The 17,393-nt window shown below is 47.5% G+C and overlaps 1 protein-coding gene across 1 annotated transcript; it reads left to right on the top strand.

Moving 5' to 3' along the window:
* Positions 1 to 10,103: 10,103 nt before the first annotated feature.
* Positions 10,104 to 17,032, top strand: CYP1A2 (cytochrome P450 family 1 subfamily A member 2). The gene is made up of 7 exons (XM_068991175.1): positions 10,104 to 10,210; positions 11,305 to 12,144; positions 12,952 to 13,072; positions 13,524 to 13,613; positions 13,882 to 14,005; positions 15,582 to 15,668; positions 16,375 to 17,032. Exons 2-7 carry the CDS (start codon positions 11,314 to 11,316, stop codon positions 16,670 to 16,672), a joined length of 1,551 nt encoding a protein of 516 aa, XP_068847276.1. The 5' UTR covers positions 10,104 to 10,210; positions 11,305 to 11,313; the 3' UTR covers positions 16,673 to 17,032.
* Positions 17,033 to 17,393: the final 361 nt, after the last annotated feature.

The raw sequence follows: 17,393 nt of genomic DNA, 5'->3' as shown, positions 1-17,393 counted from the left end.
TCTGTAGCTACTCTTAGCAGAGAGAGCTCTGCAGGGCTGGGACAAGAGGGCTCCATATCTGATGGCTGGGGAAGGGCTGCAACAGTGCAGACCCTGGGACACTGCCCAGAGAAGGGGCTAAGGGATATCCTGGAGGTTCTCCAGATACAAAATAATGGAGATAAAGGCAGACCTTCTTTTTCCTTTTCCTCTTCTTCCTTCAATAATATCAAATATGATTAATTTAGACCCACATTAGATATCATAATTTGACTAATTCTGCTCTGGTTGGCAGTTGACGTTATTGTTGGGAAAATGTTTGCTGAGCCAACAAATTGTGAAAACAGCCTTGCAGGGAAATGTTTACGCCACTGTACTGAAGGGCAAGTTCAGCAGCTCAGGGGACAGTTCTGTGTCCAACTTAGAGATGCCCTTTTACATATAAACACAGTGGTTTGCTGATAATGAATGTTCTAGTCCTCTCATCAAAACAAGGTCTCCAAGGACCCTGCTTCATCAGCCAAGTGCTCCTGAACATGCTCACACAGTCTTGGCCAAGAAGGTGGCCCTATTCAGACCTACTGGTGCACAGCCTGGCTGTGCTACCAGCCCATGCAGGCCATTTAGCTAACTTTAGAATCCTTTCCCAACTGCTTCTCAACTTGTCGACACCCAAGAGCCATTCCCTCCACTTTCATTTTTCCTCCTTCCCAGCACCCACCACCCCAATTTTATCTAAGTATCCTCCATATTTCTTTGCAGGGTTATGTGCTTCTGGGGAGGTGGGCCCCAGGGAATGGGTCTTGGCTGGTCTGAACCAGTCATTGTGGCCCAGTTGCCTTGGATGAATCTGTGACATGATTCTGGCCAATATTATGTTGTAGAGATCTGGTGGGACTAAATTGAGGAAAGATTTCCTCACTCTTAAAAGGGATTCGTGATGAGAGATGCACTCTGGTCCCTCTGACCCTTGTCCTGTCTGGATATTATGGCCGGAACTTTAGCAGCCATCTTATGACCCTAAGGGAGACAGCTTAGGGGAAAGGCTGATATTCCAGGGATGGTGGAAAAGAAATTTGCAAATAATCATTTTATTATTCAAGTTCCTTGCAAGAACAGAATCCATTCAAACTAGATCACTGAGAAGAGTTTAATAATGGGATTATTTATAAAGGTGTGAACAGGGTATGGAGAAACTAACATAGGATATTGTGGTACCATATGACTTGTAGCAGAGAGGAGCCCTTACTGTCTTGGACCTGAAGGGGCAAGAAGAAGGATCTGTTTCTGGAATCCAGAGGGAGAGACTGTAAGTAAAGGAGAGCTACCTGACAGGAGCCGTGGCCTAACGTGGTGACTTCGCTAGAGAAAAAATACCCCAACTTCACTCTCCTCCCACCCTCCCATTTCACGTCAATACCTCCCATTGACAGAACCCAACAAGAAGCCAGAAGATGGGGAGCCCATTGACATAGTCTGCAGAGATCAGCCTCTCAGTGCATAAAGCAGGGCAGAGAAGGGGCGGGGGTAGTGAGTGTGGACGTAAAAGAGGGTTTTCAGCACAAGCTGGGTCTGCAATAATCTCGTTCATCTGTTTGTTCTCTTGTCATTCTCCTCTACAAACGCAAGGTCTGTCTTATTTGCTGCTATAAGTATCCTCCTAGAACAGTGGCTGGCAACATAATTTATGCTCAAAGACTACAGCTGGACATCCACTATGTAACAGGCACTGTACTAAAACTGAGTGAATAAGAACACAGTTTGTCTCAAGTTGTTCATAGTCCAGAGAGAGCAAATGAAACCAAAGTAACATGGCACCGTGGTGTTTGTGCCATGAGAGAGCTATGCCCAATGGAGGAAGATCTTACCCAGAATAGGGTTCAGGACACCCCACAGCAGGTGGACCTGGAGCTGAGTTTTGGAGGATTTGCTTTAATGGAGAGATGAGAATGCTTTGTCATGCCTGCATCATAGTACTGCAATATAAGTAAGCATTTCTAACCTGGAAGCAATTAATTTCCATGAGAGTGTTTGTTGGAGGGGGAAGAAGTGGTTGGGAGGAGCGTAGGGCGTTCCAGGCAGAGGGAACAATGCGCAGAGGCAGAAAATTAGGAGAATTCTAAGAGTTCCTTCTGACTGGTGGGAAAGATACGTGAGAGGAAGAGTGTAGTGGGAAACGAAGTGAAAGAAGTGAGTAGGAAATGACTCACGGGCTGACCTAAGGAGTTTGAGTTTGGTTTCTGAATGTCTTAAGAAATCAGTACTAAGGGATTTTACATAGGAATATGGTGCTAGTGATAAAGAAGCCACCCGTGCAGGAGATAGAAGAGATGCAACCTTGATCCCTGGGTCAGGAAGACCACCTGCAGTAGGAAATGGCGCCCCACTGCACCCCATTCCAGCATTCCACGGGCAGAGGAGCCGGGCGAACTACAGTCCATGGGGCCGCAAAGAGTCGGGCATAACTGAGCACACACACGGACTGCACAGATGTGCAATTTCAGAAAGTTCATTTGGGTGGCAGTATGCAGCCTGGATAGTAGGGATGGGATGGGAGGAGCCTAGAACTATGCCCTCCAATACAGTAGTCACTCGCCACTTACACTTCAAATTGAATGGAATTAAAAACTTTGTATTTCAGTTGTTCCAGCCATTTCAAGTGCTCAGCAGCCACATGTGGCTGGTGGCTACCCTACTGAATAGCACAAACATAGAACATTTCCATTATCACTGAAAGTTCTACTGGACAACACTGGCCTAGAGACAGTGAGACCAGTTAAAGTCAGTGGGAACCAAAAGTGCAGGCAGGAAGTGGCGCTGAGAGTCACCTCCAGGCAAAGCCATAGTAAAGGAGAGAAGGGATGTTCAGGCAGTAGAATCTTGAGAGTCTGATAGGAGGTGAATAACAGAAGGAGTCTTTGCAGATTCCCAGGTTTCTGGCTAGGGTGATAACCCAGAGAGAAGGTGTCTGGGCAGGGAGGTTGACAGACAGCATCCATTTGGACATGTTGAGGATGCTGGGGCCTCTGGGTGGACACCTGCAGCAGGTGATTAGATGTCCAAGACTGAAGCTTCCAGTCTTTATGTAATAGATTACGAGACACCCTCCCCCTTCAGCTTTAACTATTAGCCTGTGTTTCCCACAGCACTTGTGTCCATCAAGGTCTCTCCTCTCTGCCAGGTCTGGGCACTCAGCCTCTGTCTCTGAGGGGTCCATAGTCTGATTTAGGGTTTAAATTAAGTGATGATCTGGCCCAAAACTATGGCTCTTAGTGGCCAGAGCCACGTCGGAGATGAGAATGGAGGGTCACAAAGAAGGACTCGCCCCACAAGAAGCAGGGGAAAAGGCTGCCAGTTACTGCATTCTGACCACTGGCCAGGTTGGTGAATGTGCGCTAAATAAACTTGTTGAGTGACCCACGGGCGCCCGTTCCCTCACCCTAACCTGAGCCCCACCCTGTGTCTCCCTGGACTCCTCTCCGGATAGTCAACTCTAAATCAGCCTTCTCTCAAGAGAACCTCCTGATTAGCCCTCTTCCCCATGCTCACTGAACTGCTCCTTTCCCATACTCTAGCTCTGGGAAAAATTACTACCATCTTCAGGCTTTCATTTCATCAACTGTAAAATGAAGCCAATAACAGTACCCACCTCACAGTGTTGCTATGAAGCTCAAATAGAGATGGCTGATGTTAAGCATAGAGCACAGAGCTTGGGGCATAGTGGGGTACTCAGTAAATTTCAACTGTAAGGATTATTCTTTACAAGCTCCAGAAAACCAATGCAGGAAAATGCCCAAAGTTGTTTTCACAAAGCTCTTACACAGGTTAGCATTCTTACTTGTGAACACTAACCCTAATTCAACAGATCTTTTTCAGGATATGCTGCGTGTCACTCCCTGAGCTAGATACTAGAGATCTGAAGAAAAGCAGAAGCTGCCTGGACCTTCAAGGAGCTCACAGTTGAAGGGGGAAACAGCATGACAGGTGCTTATTGAGGAGGGTAGCGTGAGGCCTGTGGGAGGCCTGTGGGACCTCAGAGGAGGGGGTTGAACCCAGCCAGCATGGGGCAGCTGAACAGGGTATAAAATGAGGGGCAGGTATAGAATGGATAAACAATAAGGTCCTACTGTATAGAAAAGGAAACTACACTCACTATTCTATGATAAACCAAAATGGAGAAGAATATTAAAAAAGAATGTATATATACATGCCAGCTTGGATGGGATGGGAGGGCTTGCAGGAGAATGGATACGTGTGTATATGTATGGCTGAGTCCCTTCACTGTTCACCTGAAGCTACCAGAATATTGTTAATAGGCTATATTCTAATACAAAATTAAAAGTTCATAGTTTGGAAAAAAGAAGGTAAATATATATATAATTGAATCAGTTTGCTGTACAGCAGAAATTAACACAACATTGTAAAGCAACTACACTTCAGTCTAAAAAAAAGTGAGGAGCCAGAGAACGCAGGATGGGGTGCAGGTGTCAAAGGGGTCAACACATGGAGAAAGACAATGGCAATGGGGCCAGGCTGTGGTGGCAAACAGAGCCAGAGGGGGTGAGCAAGAGCTGCCGCTGAAGCCTCTGGGTGCCAAGCAAAGGAGTCTGGTCTTTATCCTGAAATCTATGGGGAACTTTGAGGGGTTTTAAAAAGGGAAGTAGTCAACACACACTCCAGAAAGGCTGGAGTCAAAAAGATTAAAAGCAATCCAGTAGTGGTGAGCATGAGAATTAAACTGAACCCTTAGTCACAGCCAGTGGAAATAAATTTGGTTCAACGATTTCAGAAAATTGTTCAGTGCTAGGATCTCCTAGCCCTGAACTCTAGCGCTAGCCTGAGTTGGCCTAGCCTGTCATCTAGCATTTCTACTCATAGGTCCAGAGACAGCAGAAATTCTTACAAAAATACGTGCAAGAATGTTCACAACAGCAGGGCTCATCATAGCCCAATATGGAAAACAAGCCAAATGTCAGTCGACAGTTGAATATGGATACATTCATTGCATATTTATATGAGGACTCATTATGTGTATTCATATTAGAACACCACACAGCAATGAGAATTACACCCAACACTGTGGATGAGTCATCTAAAAAGGAATAAGCGACGGAAGCCAGAAAACAGAGTACACAGTCTGCCAATCACACACTTTAAAAACGTTTGAAATAATAAATTTTATGTTTTATACTTTACCACAGTTTTGAAAAATGAAGACAATTCATGGAATTGTACAACATGAAGAGTGCATCTTAATGTAAACTCTGGACTTAGTTGATAATATTGTATTAATATTCATTCACCAATTGCAACAAATGTATCACACTAAGGCAAGAAGTTAATAATTGAGGAAACTGATTAGAGGAGGAGGAGGCATATTGGAGCTCTCTCTTCTCTCACCCAACTTTTCCAGAAACCTAAAACTGCTATGAAAAGTGAAATCTAACTTACAACCTTGATAAATCTCGAAAATTTTAATGTTCAACAAAGGTAAAACTATTCTATGATTTTAAAAATTCATAAAGTGGTTGCTTGTGGGGATAGGGAGGGGAGCTGATTGCAAAGGGGCACAAGGAAAGTTTCTGTTGTAATGGGAACATTCTTTATTTTGCTTTATATATTGGATTGGATACATGAGTGTACCCCATATCAAAACCTCACTGAAATGTTCACTTATCATCCTTGTATCTTAACTATAGGTAAATTATACCTCAATCAAACAAACAAAAATAACAATAAACTCAATCAACAACAACCAAAAAATGAAATCTATTAGTTTTTGTAAAAATTCCATGCCAAAAAAGTACACAGCATGATTTCATTTTCATGAAAAGCAAAAACAGACACAACTAATTTATGCCATTAGAAATTGGGGTCATTGTTCCCCTTGGGGAGGGAACATGGGAACGGTTTCAAGGGTGCTCCTAGCATTCTGTGTTTTAATCCGAGAACTGACTACATGATTTTTGTGAAGTCTGTAAAATGTTCATTGGGTTGCACAGATTATTTGCACTTTTCTGTATCTTGTAATTCAATAACAAGTTTTAAGAAATCACTTAAAAGATAAATCATCTCTTATGCGGTGATGGTGGTTTAGTCACTAAGTCATGTCCGACTCTTGTGACCCCATGGACTGTAGCCTGCCAGGCTCCTCTGTCCATAGGACTTTCCAAGCAAGAGTACTGGAGTGAGTTGCCATGTCCTTCTCCAGGGGATCTTCCCAACCCAGGGATCAAACCCAGGTCTCCTGCACTGCAGGCAGATTCTTTACTGCCTGAGCTACCAGAGAAGTCCAAATAATTGACATAGAGATTCCATCCTCAGGGAGGGGAGCAGAACCCCCCATCCTTAGATGTGCACTGTGCACGTGACTTCCTTCCAAACAGCGCAATATGGAGAGCAAGGATGAGTGATGTTCCCGCGGAGAAATCTGGTAAACTCTGCTTCAGTCAGCTGATCACTACGAACATCAACCCTCCTGTCAGGTTGACAGTATGTACCGTTGATATGATGTGATGAAAACGGCCCTTTTCTCCTGTGGTCTTCCTACCAATAGTCCATAACCCCAGTCTTACCTTGAGGAAAGCATCAGACAAATCCTAATACCTGGACATTCTACCAAATATCTGTCCAGTTCTCCTGAAAACACAATGTCTGAAAAACATCTCAACCAAGGGAAGCCTAGAAAAACAACGACTCTGTGTAATGTATCATCCTCCTTGATGAGATCTGAGAACAGGAAGGGACAAAAGGACCTTAGGAAAAACTATGAAAATTTGAATAAAGTATGACTTTAGATCATTAGAGAGAGAGAGGAAGGAAAAGACAGGAGGAGAGAGACAGAGAGAAATAGTCGATTTCTACAAAACCTACCCTAACCTCAAACCTCAGTCATTTCATAACAGTGAGCTAAACCCAATGCAGATACAAAGATAAAACAGCTTCCCTTTCCTCTCAGCCACGATCCTCCAACAGGCCTTGTGCCCTTGTCAGACTCCCCCAGCCTTGCCCTTTGACATCATCACAGGTTGATCTCACAGCTTTCTCGTTTTTAGGAATCAAAAAGTCCAGTCAGTCCTAAGTAAATCAAAATGCTTCTCACATGAAATTTCTGGGTTGTGGGAAGGGGAGAGACACACTCTCTTTCTGCACTTTCTTTCCCCACTCCCCCATCCCCGGCCCCACCATGTCCCGACCACCCCCCATCATCCCACCTCACACCCTCCTGACCCCCAACTAGGGAGAGGAAAGAGGGAGGGTGCTGGAAGATGAGCCAATCTCTTTCTGTTTGGCTAGTGCAGTTTATCTTCTCTTAGCTCCAAATGCCCTTGTGTGTAGCAGACATTCCACTGCCAGCTTTTCATCGAGTGCCTTTTAGCCCCAACGTGTCCTCCACATCAAACAGTTCCTAACACAGCTGCTGGACTCTGGCTGACCTCTTGCTCACCCTCAGCTGAGTCCCACAAAGTACTCCCTGTAGCCTGTCACTGCTGGGGTCCCCTCCCCTCTGTAGCCAGGTCTCATCCACGCAGTTCAAGTCCAGCTCCCTTCAGCATGTCCACCCAGCCCTTAGGAGACTCACATTCTGGTAAGGTACCCTGCTTGGGCTATGCAGGCTGCCCTCCGCTACCCCTGTCATCACAGGCTGCTCTGCTCAGCCTCCGTGTCCACAAGTCTCCCCCAGATCCAGGGACACGATCCGAGCAGGTGCCTGCTGTGGTCTGGGGCACAGTCTCCTGAAGGTTAGAGTCCCAGATCTAATGCGCTGCTGTGTGCTGGGTTTAGTCACTCAGTCATGTCCGATTCTGTGTGACCTCATGGACTGTAGCCCGCCAGGCTCCTCTGTCCATGGGGATTCTCCAGGCAAGAATACCAGAATGGGTTGCCATGCCCTCCTCCAGAGAATCTTCCCAACCCAGGGATCAAACCTGGGTCTCCAACACAGGTCTCCCACATTGCCGGCAGATTCTTTACCATCTGAGCCACCAGGAAAGTTATGTGGCCTACAAAAAAATTGTATAACTTCTTTGTGCCTCTTTTACCCCATTGTAATCTGACAATAGTATTAATTTCCACCCCACGGGATTACTGGGAATGTTTTTTAACAAACATAAAGCTCTTATAATAATAACACTGGGCCCATAAGCATGGAGTGCTATAAAGTAAGTGATAGACACACAAAGGCCACAGGTCCCCTCATCCCACTCCTGCCCATCTGCACTTACAGCGGAGGCTTTCCCTTCTCACGGTATCCTGCTCTTAAGGTTTGAGAATCCTGGAACTCCTTTGCTTGGCTTTGTGAGCTAGGGCAGGAGAGAACCACCAAGGGACTCATTACCAAGCGACAGCCCTCCACCTCAAGGCTCCCTTCCCTACCATAGACAATCTCGCACCTTCTCAGAGAGCTGACATCTGTCCTGTCTACTCTCTCCTCTCTATAGAGATAAACAGATAGTAGTATATTTTGGAAGAAAACCATTTAAAAGTAAATTGCAGAAATCATGCTGACACTTCATCCCTTAAACATTACAGTGTTGAGAACTTCCCTGGCAGTCTGGTGGCAGGCACGTGGCAAGCCAAAAACAAAACGAAACAACAAACACCACTCCCCAAAAAACCTTATAATATTCGTTTCCTAAGAATGTTAATCTCCTAGGAATTTTTCTAAAATATTCTCCCACCTAATCATACTAGGCTTGTACCTAAGAAAATTAACATTAATTCCATAATATCATCTAATCTGCAATCCTTGTCCATATGTCTTCAGTTGTTCCCCTAATGTCTTTTGTAGCTTAAAAAAATTTTTTTTTAATCCAAGGTCCAACCAAGCTTCACATACTGCATTTGGTAGTTGTGTCTCTTTAGTCTCTTTGCTCTAGAAAATGCCCCTGTCTTCCTTTTTTCTTTTCTTAATGAAATCCACCAGTTTGAAGATTCCAAGCTAGTTGCTGTGAAGAAGAGCTCACAGTATGAATTTTCTTCATCCACTTTTACCGTCTCTCACCAAGAGGGAGGAGGCTGAGGGAGCCTCCCTTTAGAATATATGATCCTCATCATCTCTTGTCTTCAGATTAAGGACCCAGCCTGGAATTCAGAGGTGGCCAGAACATTGTTGTTCAGTTGCTAAGTCATGTCAGATGCGTTGTGAACCCACGGACTGCAGCCTGCCAGGATTCCCTGTCCTTCACCGTCCCCCGGAGCTTGCTCAAACTCATGTCCATTGAGTCGGTGATGCCATCCAACCATCTCATCCTCTGTCATCCCCTTCTCCTCTGCCCTCAGTCTTTCCCAGTACCAAGGTCTTTTCCAATGAGTTGGCTCTTCACATCAGGTGGCCAAAGTATTGCAGCTTCAGCTTCAGCATCAGTCTTCCAATGAATATTCAGAGTTGATTTCCTTTAGGATTGACTTGTTTGATCTCCTTGCTGCCCAACGGACTCTCAAGAGTCTTCTCCAATACCACAGTTTAAAAGCATCAGTTATTCAGTGCTCAGTTTTCTTTATAGTCCAATTCTCACATCCATACAAGACTACAGGAAAAAACCATAGCCTTGACTAGATTGACTTTTGTTGGCAAAGTGATGTCTCTGCTTTTGAATATGCTGTCTATGTTTGTCATTGCTTTTCTTCCAAGGAGCAAGTGTCTTTTAATTTCATGGCTGCAGTCACCATCTGCAGTGATTTTAGAGCCCAAGAAAATAAAATCTGCCTGTTTCCATTGTTTCCCCATCTGTTTGCCATGAAGTGATGGCCAGAACATGCCTATTCTTTATTTGGTTTCACAGGTTGTTGGAGGGGCATTACAGGATCCTACCCTGCTGATAAGCCTGGACGGAGTGCCCAGGCAGGGGACTTCCTCATGGGGACAATGGGAAAGTGATCTGGACTAGCCCAGAGGGCTTTCACTCCTAGCACCCTGTCCTGCCCATGTGAGAAGGAAGCATTCCCTCCTGACTGGATCCTGAGAGAAGCTGGATCTTCCTCCCCAGGGACATAGCACCTATTGCTGGAAGAGCTGCCTCTGGGCCCTGGGGGGTAGGTGGAGCTGGGTTTTGTGGCCCAAGGCCAAGAGCTAATCCTTTCAACTTTTTTCGGCCACTTTGCTATCAGGTGACCAGGACGGCAGGGCCAATCTGATAGTGGTGCTGTTTATAAAAGTCCCCTCAGCTGGGGCCAGAAGCTCTGGATCAGCCCCCACAATCCTGCTGACCTCCAGCACTTGCCTCTACAGGTACATTTCGTGGGCCCCTTTCTTAGCCCTTGGGATCCCCCGGTATATATCCGGGGAATCACTGGAGATGGAGGGATGCAGGGACCCTGGGTTAGGTGTAGGAAGCCTGAGTTCTAGTTCTTGCTGCCCAGTTCCAGACTTCAGTTTCCCCAATTGTAAATGAGAAGCTTAGACTGGGCCTATCTAGGGACCCTTAGTGTGACGAGTGGAGAGGTGGGTAGGGCTCTTCACCTGGCATGAGGATAGCCCTGGCCTGGCTGCAGCCCAGCTCAGCCTTCAAGACTGAGGGGAGGATTTCCCTGGTGGTCCAGTGGTTAAGAATCCTCCTTGCAATGCAGGAGATGCAGGTTCAGTCCCTGGTCGGGGAGCTAAGCTCCCACATGCTACAGAGCAATGAAGTCCACGCACTGCAACTAAGACCCAAAGCAGCCAAATAAATAAATATTTAAAAGCAGTGAGAGATGTGAGAGACTTCCCTGGTGGTCCAGGGGTTAGGTCTCTCCATTTCTGCTCCAGGGGACACAGTTCAATCCCTAGTCTGGAAACTGAGATTCCCACATAATGAGCTGCACAGCCAAAAAAAAAAAGACTGAGAGAATGAGGATTTGCCCTCTATTTTGGGTCTTAATAAGGAATGGCCTAGGGAAGAGGGCATCAAAAGCCATTTGCATGAGCCCTTCTCATCAGTGTTGCGAAGAGGAGAGCAGCTCCCTGTTCCCAGGGTATGAGGAGGCACCCTTTGGCACAAGGCCCAGCATACACCCTGCACTGGGGTTCGCAAGAGTGCTTTCCCATTTTGAAGTGATCACTTCAGCCTCAGAATTGGAAGCAGGTGATGGGCAGAGGGGAGGGCCAGGGCTGGGAGTTCAGACACATGTTGGGAATCTCAGGGCTCCTTTCCAGGCCTCAGATTCTGTGATGCACTGTGGATGAGGTCCTGGGATGCAGGACCTATGTAATTTAGTGGATGTAGCTCAGTCTTGCTCAGTCTGTCTGGCTGGGAACCAAGGACAGAATGTGGGCAAGTGCTTATTGACTGAATAAACAAGTGAATGAATGGCTCCATCTCGCCCCTCCTTCCTCTTCCCCTGCAGTGGGTACAGATGGCACTGTCCCACCCCAGTCCCTTCTCAGCCATGGAGCTTCTCCTGGCCTCTGCCGTCTTCTGCCTGGTATTCTGGGTGGTCAGGACCTGGCGGCCTCGGGTCCCTCAAGGCCTGAAGAGTCCACCAGAGCCCTGGGGCTGGCCCCTGCTCGGGCACGTGCTGACCTTGGGGAAGAACCCACACGTGGTCCTGTCGCAGCTGAGCCAGCGCTATGGGGACGTGCTGCAGATCCGCATTGGCCGCACACCCGTGCTGGTGCTCAGCGGCCTGGACACCATCCGGCAGGCGCTGGTGCGGCAGGGCGATGATTTCAAGGGCCGGCCCGACCTCTACAGCTTCACCTTGGTCACTGACGGCCAGAGCATGACCTTCAACCCAGACTCTGGACCGGTGTGGGCTGCCCGGCGACGCCTGGCCCAGAATGCTCTCAACACCTTCTCCGTGGCCTCAGACCCATCTTCCTCCTCCTCCTGCTACCTGGAGGATCATGTGAGCAAGGAGGCTGAGGCCCTCCTGGGCAAGTTCCAGGAGCTGATGTCAGGGCCTGGGCGCTTCGACCCCTATGGCCACGTGGTGGCATCGGTGGCCAACGTCATCGGTGCCATGTGCTTCGGGCAGCACTTCCCCCAGAGCAGTAAGGAGATGCTCAGTGTGGTGGAGAGCAGCCATGATTTCGTGGAATCCGCCAGCTCTGGGAATCCTGTGGACTTCTTCCCCATCCTTAAATACCTGCCCAACCCGGGTCTGCAAAGGTTCAAGAGCTTCAACCAGAGGTTCCTGCAGTTCGTGCGGAAAACAGTCCAGGAGCACTACCAGGACTTTGACAAGGTGAGCCCAGGGTGCAGGCGGTATGAGGGCGCCCTGGAGTCTGGGTGTGGCCCCACTCCCCCAGCACCAAGGCACCCACACAGCTGGGGTGTGGCCAAGGCCCAGGAAGTCTCTGGGACACCTCGGACCAGCTGTGTGGCCTGGAGCCAATCTCTCTCCCTCTCTGGCCTCAGTTTCCTTGGGCCTACAGCAGCCTTCTCAGGGCTGCTCAAAGCCCCAGAGAGGTAACCCCATGCATGGGGCCCTGGCAGAGCCCACAATGCGGAGTGCTGTTATTAGGAGAAGACTTTTGTTTTACAGGAACCTGAACTCTGACAGAGGCTAATTCCCAGCTCACATGTCACTTTGCTTCCCTATACTCACACCAACCTCCTCCTGTGAAATTGGACACCTGGAGTTATTGAGAGGAAGGGTCAATGGAGTATGAAATGATACTTTAAGCCCTACCTAGGGCTGCTACTGAGCTTCCCAGGTGGTGCTAGTGATAAAGAACCCTCCTGCCAAGGCAGGAGACATGAGCTCAGCCCCTGGGTCGGGAAGATTCCCTGGAGGAGGGCATGGCAACCCACTCCAGTTTTCTTGTCTGGAGAATCCCATGGACAGAGGAGCCTGGCAGGCTGCAGTCCATAGGGTCACAGAGTTGGACATGACTGAAGCGACAGCACACACAGGGGGCTACTACCAGCTGCTGCGTGAGCTCAACTTCCTTCCCAGAGGCCAGCAGCTGGGGCCATAAGGGATGGGATGAGGGGCTCCAGCCTTCCACCCCAGGAGTGCTGGGGTGACCCTAAACTTATGTCCCCTCAGAACAGCGTCCAGGACATCATAGGCGCCCTGTTCAAGCACAGTGAGGATAACTCCCAAGCCAGCAGTCGCCTCATCTCCCAGGAGAAGACTGTCAACCTTGTTAACGACCTCTTTGGGGCCGGTAGGAGCCAGACCCTTGCCCCTCCATCCCTCAGTGCCTGCTACTCACCCATAGCCTTGCCCAGCCCTGGGGTCCATCAGATAACCCATCAACCACAAGTCAGGTGGTACAGGCCCAGGCTCAAAGTTTGAGCCTAGGAGGTACCACCAACTCCCGGTGAAAACCCAGCCAAGTCCCTCTCCTCCTCTGGGTCAGTTTCCCCTTCTAAACAATAAAGGCTTCTTGGGTCTATAAGCCTGGGCCCTTGTAATCCCTGCAGCTAAACTTAAAAGCAGTTACTCAAGTTTGTGCAGAGGAGACTCTGCCTCAGCCCTTGGAAAAGTCAAGGTGAGGATCTTTGGGGAAGGAAGCAGAGAAAGACAGTGCTTAGTAATACATGGTGGGTGCTTGGTAAATACTGCCTTCTCATTCTTGTCTTCCTTTCTTCCTCACCGTGCCCCGTGTTGTCCAGGGTTTGACACCATCACAACAGCCATCTCCTGGAGCCTTATGTACCTTGTGATAAGTCCTAAGATACAGAGAAAGATCCAGGAGGAGCTGGGTATGTGGTGTCCCCCAGCCCTCTGGTGGAGGGAAGCCTTGGGGTCCAAGGTCCTCTGTCCCATCTACATACAGCTGTTATGTGTCTACTAAGTCCTGGGCATGCGGTGGTGCCCACCCTTGCCTAGAAGATACTGGAGGGTCACTGGCTCTCAGACCTGTAAACTTACATAGGACCATGTAGGGTGATGCCTGGTATGAATGGGGACGCAGGTGCTGTGGAGCAGGGGAGACAGCCCCTAAGCCTTGTCTGTCCTCCGTGCTTGTAGACAGAGTGATTGGCAGGGCACGGCGGCCCCGGCTTTCCGACAGATCCCAGCTGCCCTATTTGGAGGCCTTCATCCTGGAGACCTTCCGACACTCCTCGTTCGTCCCCTTCACCATCCCACACAGGTGAGGCCTGCTCCTTCCGCCCTCACACCCCTGAAGTCTTTTCCCTCTTTTCCCTCCTGCTTCTCAGCCCTGGCCCTGGTCAGACCTTGGCATCTCCTTCCTGCCCATGACACCAGATTCCTCCCAGACCTTGGCCTCTACTCTGCCCCCATCCAGTCCAAACACGGTCAAAAGACCCAGGTGTCAGCAGAAAACCAAACTCTGACCTCAGCTCTCATTCACCTCTACTCACCTTCCCTCCTTCGTATGCTCAGCCCAGCCAGGCTGGCCTAACCGCCCCTCACGAACATGAACTGGCCAGCTTCCAGTTTTGCTTCTGCTGGAGCTCCTGCTGGAATGCCTTCTACCCTCTTCCCTGGCTACCAGAATCCTATCTTACCCGATTCTGACACAAACTTCCCATCCCCTAGAAGCCTTTCTTGGCTCATTCAGCTGGCTTAACTTCATTCTGATATTTTGTAGGACTTAGAGCCATTTGTCCTATAGGATTAGGTCCTGGGATGTTAAGAATGTCAAGAGAGTTAGCAAGCACTTACTTCAGCCCATACGTTGGTCTAGTTATTCCCAGAGGAAGAGGCCTAACTCCTCAGCCAGACTGGGAACTCCCCAGGACTGGCCCAGACTCCCTGCTATTTAGCTCCGGAGAATGGCCAAGGGTAGAGTTGGCTACAGACAAAAGTTTAATAAACATTTGTTGAAGAACAGGATCTGAGAAAGGGGAAGAACCGTTTCAACCCTTCTTTGCTCCAGATATTCCCTCCTAGTGTACAGTGGGGAGACCACGGTGGGCAGGCTAATGGAGCAGGGTGGAGGCAGGCGCAGGAACCTCCTGAGGTGGGGGAGGGGGCCTTCATCCTGGAGACCTTCCGACTCTCCTCCTTCGTCCCCTTCACCTCCCCCACAGGTGAGGACTGCGTGTTCAGCCCTCCCACCCCTGTAGTCTTTGCCATGTTTTGTCCCCTGCTTCTGGAGAGAGAGATTAGGAGTTTGGGATTAACGTATATACAAGTATTATATATAAAATAGATAATAACAACAAGGACATACTATATGGTATATTCAATATCTTCTAATAACCTTTCATGGAAAAGAATCTGAAAAAGAATTCATGTATATCAGTTTACAATGTTGTATTAGTTTTGGATGTGATTTGTTTCAGCAAAGTTTCAGCAAACTTTGAAACAAACAAACTAATTTGTTTCAATTAGTTTCAGCAAGGCAATCCAGTTTTACAGATAAAATTAGGAGTTGGGTATTCAATTTTACAGATAAACTGAATCACTTTGCTGTACATCTGAAACTAATACAACATTGTAAATTAGCTATCTGTCAATTTTTCGACTTCCTCAGTGATCCAGGGGTCAAGACTCTGCCTTCCTGGGCAGGGTATGTGGGCTCAATCCCTGGTTGGGGAGATACAGTTCCACATGCCACAGGCATGGGGCCAAAAAAAAGTTTTTAAAAGATACCAATAATTATATGTCAGTTTTTCTTAATAGTTAAGAAAGAAACCCTCCCAGAGACACACCTCAATTTTCCAGCCCCTGAACCTGACAAAGCCCTCTTCCCTCCTTAGCACAACAAGGGACACAACACTGAATGGCTTCTTCATACCCAAGGAACGCTGTGTCTTCATAAACCAGTGGCAGGTCAATCATGACCCGTGAGTACACATCCCCCACTGGAAAATGTGTGATGTTCAGCAGTCAGGAAAGCTGTTTGTCCCCCTAGGAACTGGTTGCACAACAAAGGAATGGCGCCTCGATGGCTAGGTAGCCTGCTCCAAGGGATAAAATGTAGGTCCAGGTTTCTCAAACGTTAGTGCATTGACTAGGAAGTTGGTTATAGATTATGGCGCTCTGTACCCCAACATTCTCCATCAGGTGGTAAGGTGGAGTACCTCAGGTGATTCTGATGTGAATGACTTAGGGACTTCTTTGGATAATCCACTTTAGTCTATAAGTAGAAGAATCATATAATTTACCATCCAAACTAGGGCCCTTCTGAGTAAAAAATGATGCCATTGATAATTACTACAAAACCATAAGCATAAACGAGGATGGACCATTGGTCTCCCTTACATATTGAGTAGGATAGAGACGGACAGATGTTCCTTCTTTTAACATCTTTTAGTTAAATATGATTTCTTTAAAATAGCAAGTTACTATTAAAAAGCACTATTTCCAAGGCTGGTGATTTTAGAGTGAGCTATGTAAAGAAACAAGCATCAGAAAACAGTTTGGCTCCTTTCTCCACTCTCGATTCATTGCTCTATTAGACAGATCTAACACAGAAGTCCCGCCCACCAGGCCTTTCGCCTGAAGTGTCTCCCCAACCCAGAGATTCCACTTCCTCTGTTCATCTTGCAGGAAGCTGTGGGGGGACCCATCTGAGTTCCGGCCAGAGAGATTCCTCACGTCTGATGGCACCGCCATTGATAAGTTCGCAAGCGAGAAAGTGTTACTCTTCAGCATGGGCAAGCGCCGGTGCATAGGGGAGGTCATGGCCAGGTGGGAGGTCTTCCTCTTCCTGGCCATCTTGCTGCAGCGGCTGGAGTTCAGCGTGCCAGCAGGTGTGAAAGTGGACCTAACCCCCATCTACGGGCTGACCATGAAGCACCCCCGCTGTGAGCATGTGCAGGCACGGCTGCGCTTCCCCACCAAGTGAAGAAGTTGCTGGCGTCTGAGGCAGAGGGAAGGGAAGGGTGGCGGTCATTGAGGAAGCCTCATTTCTTTTCCTTCCTTTCTTTTTAACTAACAGCTATATATACCATACAATTGTAGGCCAACTATACTTCAAAAAATAAACAACCTCATAGAAACAGAGATTAGATTTGTGATTACAGTGAGAGGGAAAATTTGAATGAAGGTGGTCAAAAGGCACAAATTTCCAGTTATGAGATAAATAAGTACTAGAAATGTGATATATAATGTGATTAATATAATTAACACTACTGTACATTATATATGAAAGTTGTTGAGAGTAAATCCTAAAAGTTCTCATCACAAGAAATAATTTTTTTCTATTTCTTTAATTTTGTATCTATTCAAGATGATAGATGTTCAGTGAACTTATTGTGATAATCATCTCATGATGCTTACAAGTCCTTCATTATGCTGTACACCTTAAACTTATAGAACGCTATACCTCAGTCACACCCCAACAAAACTAAAAAAAGAAAGGGGCAGAAGAAGTGGATAGACAGTTCTCTGAAGAAGATATGCAAAGGGATAAGTGCATGGAAAAATACTCAACATTATTAGTTACTGCATGCATGTGTCCAATTCTGTGTGACCACAATGACTGCAGCCTGCCAGTCTCCTCGGTCTATGCAATTCTCCAGGCAAGAATACTGGGGTGGGTTGCCATGCCCTCCTACAGGGGACCT

The sequence above is a fragment of the Capricornis sumatraensis genome, chromosome 19 (assembly GCF_032405125.1).
Source record: "Capricornis sumatraensis isolate serow.1 chromosome 19, serow.2, whole genome shotgun sequence".
Taxonomy (NCBI): Eukaryota; Metazoa; Chordata; class Mammalia; order Artiodactyla; family Bovidae; genus Capricornis; species Capricornis sumatraensis.
The sequence above is the reverse complement of the archived record's forward strand: the minus strand, read 5'-3'. Positions and strand labels throughout refer to the sequence as shown.

What these genes read in the sequence shown, in the direction of transcription:
- CYP1A2 (XM_068991175.1), top strand. Translation starts at nt 11,314, where the DNA reads ATGGCACTGTCCCACCCCAGTCCCTTCTCAGCCATGGAGCTTCTCCTG. An exon ending in CCCTTCACCATCCCACACAG is followed by an intron (nt 14,006 to 15,581) that starts GTGAGGCCTGCT and finishes TTCCCTCCTTAG; the next exon opens with CACAACAAGGGACACAACAC. An exon ending in TGGCAGGTCAATCATGACCC is followed by an intron (nt 15,669 to 16,374) that starts GTGAGTACACAT and finishes TTCATCTTGCAG; the next exon opens with GAAGCTGTGGGGGGACCCAT.